The 7,818-nt window shown below is 31.0% G+C and overlaps 1 protein-coding gene across 1 annotated transcript; it reads left to right on the top strand.

The window, feature by feature from the left end:
- The first annotated feature begins 2,971 nt into the window (after positions 1-2,971).
- Positions 2,972-7,139, top strand: LOC118031638 (uncharacterized). The gene is made up of 2 exons (XM_035036124.2): positions 2,972-3,595; positions 6,111-7,139. Exons 1-2 carry the CDS (start codon positions 3,326-3,328, stop codon positions 6,312-6,314), a joined length of 474 nt encoding a protein of 157 aa, XP_034892015.1. The 5' UTR covers positions 2,972-3,325; the 3' UTR covers positions 6,315-7,139.
- The last annotated feature ends 679 nt before the right edge of the window (positions 7,140-7,818 follow it).

Below are 7,818 nucleotides of genomic sequence, written 5' to 3'. Positions count from 1 at the left end.
TATATGTGGAGAAGTAATAAATAAAGGAAAAACTTTATGAGGATTATAAGTCATTAGAGTTCGATATTAATGTCAAAGCCAATGTTGGATTCCATTTATGTAATGGTATTATATAGTTTATTCTTGAATTTTTTTTATTGTTTTTTCTTAATATTTCTTTCGTGCGCTACATGTATATTCTTAAAATTAACACACAGAAATGGGATAATTAAGAGTAGGCAGACTTTCACGTGTGAAATTTTATGAACACTTGTTTATTTTTTTTTATGTAAGGAATTTAATCAAATAAATCAAGTATTTATGTATGAGAATCCTGCTGATGTATAAATTAATAAAACATGTTATGAGGTCTTCGAGTCCATATAAATTTTGAGATTTGCGTAGACATCATATGAAGTTAATTGAATGTTTAACTACTGAATTAAATGGGACATTGTCAAAGGATTGCGAGGACCAAAATGACAAGATCGAGTTCTAAATCAATTTTTCTGTGAGAAGTTTTGACCCAAGAAAAGTAGATGGTGCCTCTTAAAAATTAGCTAGCTGCATGCTTTCAAAGTAATAAATATAAGATATTGGAAAGCAATTACGAGCAAATTAATAAAAGTTTTTATATATTGTAAGAGAATAATATAAATTATATTTTGAAATCTTAACTAATAATTTAAAGTATTGGATTGAGATGGTTCTTTAACATGATATCAGAACCTTGATAACCAAACGGTTATAAATTTAAATCTCACAATTCTTATTTAATTAATAAAAATTAAATATAAGGTAACGTGAATCTATACAAGTTTCAAGCGTAAAGAACTTTTACTTGAGAGAGAGTGTTAGAGAATAATATAAATTATATTTTAAAATTTATATTAGTTTAAGTTATTGAGTTGAGGTTACCGTGTGTTCCCGTTCAAGATTTTAGGTTCATTTGTTGCTAGGTGCAAACAATTCTATGGAGTCATTAAACTTTGGCTTTAAAATTTGAGATAAAGTTTTTAAGGACAAAACTATTATAATTTCTAAACTATATAAAAGCAAAGTGTTATTTAAATATCAAACTAGGACATGTTTGAGAGTATGGTTGCAATTGTTTTTTAAAATGCTTTTCATCCTGAAATATATTAAAATAATATTTTTTTTGTTTTTTTAAAAAAATATTTTTGAAATCAATGTATCAAAACAATTCAAAAATATAAAAAAAAAAATTAAAACTTTTAACAAAAAAATTAATTTTTTTAGAAACATGGGTTTGCCTACGTTTCTAGATGCACTATAATGCAAAGCATTATTTTTCAAATTATAAAGACTTAGTCTTTTTTTTTTTGTGTGTTTTAAAAATGTTTTTGAAAAAAATTAAAAAATTTTGTATTTTTTTCCTTATTTTAAATTAATATTATTTTGGTGTTTTTAGATCATTTTAATATGCTGATATCAAAATAATTTTTAAAAAATAAAAAATATTATTTTGATATATTTTCAAGTAAAAAACACTTTAAAAAAAATTCCTCAAAAGTGTTTTGCAGCATGCCCATAACGAGAACTGGGTTCCTTTCTTTTTGAGGTCAAAATATTAACCTGTCTAGAAAGCCTTTGTTACAAATTATTTGTTGCGTGATGCTGAAGGGAAGGAAAAGATATGGTCAATGGGCCAGAACTGTTCGGCTAGGATGCCCTTGTACTGGTGGAAAGGAGCTCACCTTCTTTTTAACCTTTGCATGTTACGTTTTTTTTTTTTTTTTTTTTTTTTTTTTTAAAGCAGTCAAAGGCATGCATGAAGATATTGAACGATAAAAGTTAGCCATGATTGTGGGATTTTTGGCCATGTAAAGTTGTTCTTGCCATCACTCTCCTAAAAACTTTATCACACCAGTTTCATAATTAAACTCGAATTTTTTTGTTAATTTTCGGTTTCTCAGAGTTTGGTTTATGATCACGCCAATAGCCTAGTTATATACCCTAGATCTTACTTCTTTCAAGTTCGATTCTGCATTTTGTAACCCAAAAAATGAAAACAAGATCCTGATTAATCTTGAGCCATTAGTATTTTTCTTTGTCCCTGTTTGGGATTAATGCAGTCTAAACAGAAATTGGTTAAAATTTCATATTTAAAACTTTTGCAGAATAATAATTTAAATAAAAAGAGCAGTGAAATGTCGTATTTTTACTTTGTTGTGATTTTAAAACGAGATAATTTAATATGTAGTTTTATTATTAATTATTTGGTTTAATTAGTTGGTTGATTAATTTAATTGTATGAATGAGTCAATTATTTTATATAAAAATTATAATTTTATGAATTGTTTTTCAAATATGTTTTATAAGTAAAAAAATATATTTTTGCTCAAATTTGTAGAATTTAAAACAAACCCCAATTAAAATCTCAAAAATTTATTATTCACACTGGTAATTATTTTTTATTTTCAGTATTAATCAGTTGGTCTATTTAACTGATCATTATGAACTGGTTGACCAGTTTATCCTGAATTTAATTGATATTATAATTTAAAACATGATATTTATTTAAATATTACAATTTAAAAAGATGACATTGGAAAGTGTTTTATTTTATCAAAAAAATGTGATGCTATATTAATTTGTCAATTTATTTTATTTTATATGGTAATTGCTCAATTTATCGCCACTAAAAAAAAAAACCAATAATAAAGACCACAAGTACACTTGCAAGTCGATGTGTTCGAGAGTGATATTTCTGTTTTTAAGCGTTTTTAAAAGGAATTTTTGGCTTGAAATTAATGGTTTGTAATGGTTTTGATATATTTATATTTAAAATAAAAAATTTTAAACTTTTATTTTAATATTTTTTTAAAAAAATATTTTAAAAACTACTCCAACACCGTTTCAAACGTCACAACGTGTAAATAAACTGAAAAGTCAATTTCAACTGCCACAACAACCATTTCCCTTTTATATAACACCAAAAGAGTTAAAAAGCAGACAAAGCTATCCAAATTCCAAAGCTTTCTGTCTTCTCTCCTCCTCCCTCTAAGCCCAGTCACCTCTCTGTAAAGAAAAGATAGCCCACATCTCTTTCCCTAATCTCTCCTTCTTGAGTCCTTGAAATACCAAGTCTCTAAGCAGTCCATCAAGGTCGATTTAGCTTTGATTTTTTCTTTTCTTTCTTTTTTTTTTTTTTTTTTTCCTAGTTAGAAAGCCTTAAGGAGCGCCTTACCTTTTGTTAACACACCATCAGCTGTCAGGTATCAAGCATCAATTTATCTGCTTTTCTCTTTCTCGTGAGCAAAGTAATGATAATGAAACTGAAGCTCACGAGCTAAAATATTGGACTTGAAAGAAAGGAAAGAAAATGGTTGCTCATGATGGTGGCTATAATGTTTGGCCACCAACAGAATCTCCATTGTTGAATGCGCAAAGAGAGGATCAACTCTGGAGACATTTTGACAATTCAGTTAATGCTGTGTCTTTTGGGTTTGTAGCTACTGCCATTCTCATTTCAATGTTCTTGGTTATGGCCATCTTTGAAAGGTTTCTTGGACCCACGTCAGGTAGAGGTGGCCATGGTGATCTTGAGTCTCAAACGAGGTTCAATTCTAAGCTTGGACACCCTTCACCAAAAGTGAGTGATACCCTATTGTGCTTTATGCTTGCATTTAATTTTCTTTGTTCAAGAATTTCTTATTTGATTGGATAATGTGTGGTTTTCTTTAGCCTTCTGAAGGGTAAAAAGTCTCAGTTTTTTTAGGGAAATGTTACATTTTTTTGCAAGTTTTTGAAGGGAAATTTTGTGACTTGCTTTCTTTCTTTTCTTCTTCGTTTTTTTTCTGGGACAGTTTCGATGGTTATGTTGGTTTTTGCAAACAGTGATGATTGTAGGCCTGTCTTCATGTTCTGCTGCAGAATTGGTTTCTTTTCATAATTTTAGGTGTTCTTAATTTCTTATTCTCGGTTGATTCATAATTATATTTGTCAGAGAAGGATTTATTGCACTCAAGAAGGTTTATCTTGGTTATTTTGCTTCAAAACATAACAAAGGAATCTGGCCATTAAAATAAGCTTCTAGCCTTATTCACCAACTCCTCTTGGTTTTTTCTTCTAATTTCCATCTGGATCTCATTACTTGTTTATAATTCTTCTTAAACATTTTCACCTGCTTTATTTGTTTTACTGGCTCTTCTGTTTTTTGTCATCACCAAATGTCCCCTTGAAACTTATAAACAAAGATCTCTCCTTACATTAGCCATGTAATCATGTTGAACCGATTCTGATTAACCACCTGTAACCCTTCTCCTCATCTCCCAGGACTGGCCATAGCCTGAATGTGTATCATGTGATGTTTCCACGTAAGCAAGTTTTAGCTGTCCTTGAATGAGTTACTGTCTGATGTGTGAGCAGATTTAACCACTGGTTTTTGGTTTTACTATCAAAGTGATCAGAGTCCGATTCGAATGCAAGATTTACTAGCTCTGTAAGCATGCACTTTGCAGAAGTCATAAAACTGAAGCTGATAAAATACATTATTTTCCCCATCTGCATTTTCATTCTTTAGTTAAAATTTCATCATTTAGGAATTGTCCTGTCCCCTAATTTTGATTGATGGGGCAATGGCCCATCCAAGAAGTTGTCTATTGAATGAATGGTTGGCCCCAAACCAATGAGTTAAAAGAGTAGAGATGTACTTCTTGTTTAAACCCACCATTGTACGTTAGTACATGTTGGTTCTGAGCCTCTATAGTACTAATCTTTATGCTGTCCCGCATGTCCAGAGCTTATGGTCGGAGACAGGTTTTCTGTGGACACATACTTAGTTCAATTATCATCTTCTTATTAATTTTCAAATCTATCTGTGTCCTACTAGCTATTTTACGTCACAAAAGTGTCCTGCTAGCTTTAAACAACGTAGCTATGTGCTTTTATGAAGGGAGATAAACCATCTGAGGTTTTCCTGTAGTGTTCTAGGAGGGGTCCTGCCTGATGCATAGCTTCTCTGGTCTACCATGTGCCATACCTTTAAAGAAGCACCCAAGCCCCACTTGTAGATCCAACCTTATTGTTCAGTCTTAGGCCTTATGTGGGACCTAAGAAAAGAAGTGATTTCAACTTTATGAAGTGATACAAATGCTAAAAATCCATTGTTTGTGAAACTGTGCATTTTTAAAGCTTCATCTAACACTATCAGATAATGAGAATCCTATTCAGTTGATCACTTTGATTATTCTCAACTTGTAAGAGTGCTCGTAGGAGCTTTTCTGTGATAGGTCTAAATCAGGTTGCTTATTGCGATATATTGCTTAAGGACCCATATTTGCACTTCCTATCAACTTAGACAAGGTGGTCTTTTTAAGTATTTTCAGATTATCAGTTGGGGGACTGCTTTTTTTTTTTTCAGGGTCCAGGGTTGGAAGATAACAGTTCTCGTTGTTGGGATAACGTTGTTAGTTCGTACCTTATCCCATAAACTACGAACATGGAAAATAAACTGAAAGAGTCTGCAGTAATCAAACACTAGCATATGCATGGATTTTCTGAACATTTAATCTGTTTGTGTCATGTTTTGCTTGTCTTGTTAATTTTATTTATCGCTTCAACAATCCAGAACCGTATGATCCCAAGTGATTTTCTTCTGTTTAATGCCGTGTTACAAAGTTAAGTTTAATTAATAAGGTTGCTGAACCACCAACTTTTGGATGGAACCCGTCAACATTGTATGAATGGAAACTATGCTTGATGGTAACACAGACAAACACTGCTAGCAGAGGAATTCTGTCAGGCTTTCCCTTCCTCTAGATATCAAGTGGTTTTAGCATGTCAAAACTTGAAGGCCTTGATCTTTGACAACTGTTTTTGGTGACTTGTATTATTTGTTTCGACTCCTGTTTGCCTAGAAATAGGAAGTTGTGTTTGATTTTTTTTACTGATAAACAAGCTGTATTTTCTTAAACGTTGATTACTGATTTTGTTGAACTGCATTATACGTCCATATACTAGCTTATGACTTGTGATACACTTCCAATTACTCTGGATTCATCTAATTTACTGAACTGCAAAGCCCTTGCCAAATGCAGTTTGTTTGTTTTTCGCAAGTTTTGAGAGGTTGATGGAATTTGACATCCATTCATTATGAATTTGTTCAGATGACTGTATATGCAAGTGGAGTTTCTGTGTTGATGCCTGGAGATAACATCCCCACCTTCATAGCACTTCCAGCACCAGTGCCTTGTCCTCCCGAACGCCCCTCCTACCCTCACGATCAACAACATGTCATTCCATTACCGGATCCCACTGCCAACCCCGACACAAACTCAAGCTCGAGTTCGATCTCAACACAACAAAACTAGACATGAAAACGCCATCTTAAAACCCAATACAATCGATCACAAACTTGGCAAAGGTTCTATGGCTCACGGACCATCCTATCTGGAGTAAACGCTTCTCTTTATGTCATGTATGTTTGACGTTAGTTTTTGAATGAGTTCGCAGCATTGGCATGTACTCGTTCTCGAATCAGCAGAGAAGCTTCCAACCCCAGATTCATCTTGCTTTTTATAATTAGTATGTGAAAGTTTTCTAGGTGGGATTGGATCCCCGAAGATGGATTGTTTTTCCTGTCAAAAGGATCGTTGCACTTGTAAAAAAGAAATATTGAGGAAAGTAATTATTCTCGAGTACGAAAGAAGCTTAAGGGCCTTACCTGAGTTTATATCTGGTTAAGATAATTCAAAGTTATGCAACGGCAAGATGATTAATGACTTGAGGGAAACATCGTCTATTCCTCATAGTTACAAGACCGATAACCGATCCGGGAGTTGACATGATTCAAGACGCCGCCGGCGATGTCTTGGCGGGACAAGGAAACCCACCAGGCTATATCAGTAGCAACCCTAGATAATGATGCAGAGGTCATATAACTTGTCAGATAGATGTGACTTTTGCTTTTAGATATTCCAGTGATGTAAACCATTTCCTGCACTCTTAACAGAGGATGTCTTGTTCTCTCTGAATTTGGTCTCCAAATAGTCTACTGTATCTATATGTGCACATGGACATTGTTGGGTATGCACATTCCTCTGGGGTCAGCTGCTTAGACCTGAAACTTTTTTTTTTCTTTTGGGACTCCAAAACAATTTAATATTTTTAAATATTGTTATAATTTTTTATTTGAATTTTAATAATTTTTCAATTATTATTTATTTTTATTTGAATTGTAATATTTTTCAATTATAATTTTTTTTAAAACAAATTGTTTTCTTATACTAAAAATTTTAAATAGATTTTATATATATATTAACAGAAATAATTATTGCAGTTCAAAACATTGAAACATTGTGTTTGTTAAAATAAATAAATAAAAAAATTCTTCAATAAAAAAGTTTATCTCAATGAAAAATATTTTTTAAAATAACTGTATTTTTAATTTAATAATAATATAAAAAAAACCTATATTTTTTATGTTTTTAAAAAATTAATTACCTAGTTGAATCTATGAAAATAGTCAGGCCCCTCAAATACAAAACTTCACCACTAATTTCACGTAATTTGTTTATATTTAAAAATATAGTTGTTATTGTTTTTTAAAATGATTTTTATTTATAAATATATAAAAGTAAAATTTTTTTTAATTTTAAAAATTCATATTTGAAATCAGCGCATTAAATGATCTAAAAACATAAAAAAATATTAATTTGAAATATATTAAAAAATTAAAATTTTTAAAAATATATTTTTAAAACACAAAAAAAATATTATTATAAAAAAAATTTAAAGTCGTATAGAATATAATGTTACTTACATTTTACTATGTATTCGTAGTGAATTATTTTTTATCTTGGTAATCAATTTTTT

Source organism: Populus alba, chromosome 11 (assembly GCF_005239225.2).
Source record: "Populus alba chromosome 11, ASM523922v2, whole genome shotgun sequence".
NCBI lineage: Eukaryota > Viridiplantae > Streptophyta > Magnoliopsida > Malpighiales > Salicaceae > Populus > Populus alba.
This window is presented reverse-complemented; position numbering and strand designations above follow the sequence as displayed.

Excerpts from the sequence above, each read along its gene's own strand:
- LOC118031638 (XM_035036124.2), top strand. The coding sequence starts at position 3,326 with ATGGTTGCTCATGATGGTGGCTATAATGTTTGGCCACCAACAGAATCT. Across the intron at positions 3,596-6,110 it reads TTGGACACCCTTCACCAAAA|ATGACTGTATATGCAAGTGG; the intron begins GTGAGTGATACC and ends GAATTTGTTCAG.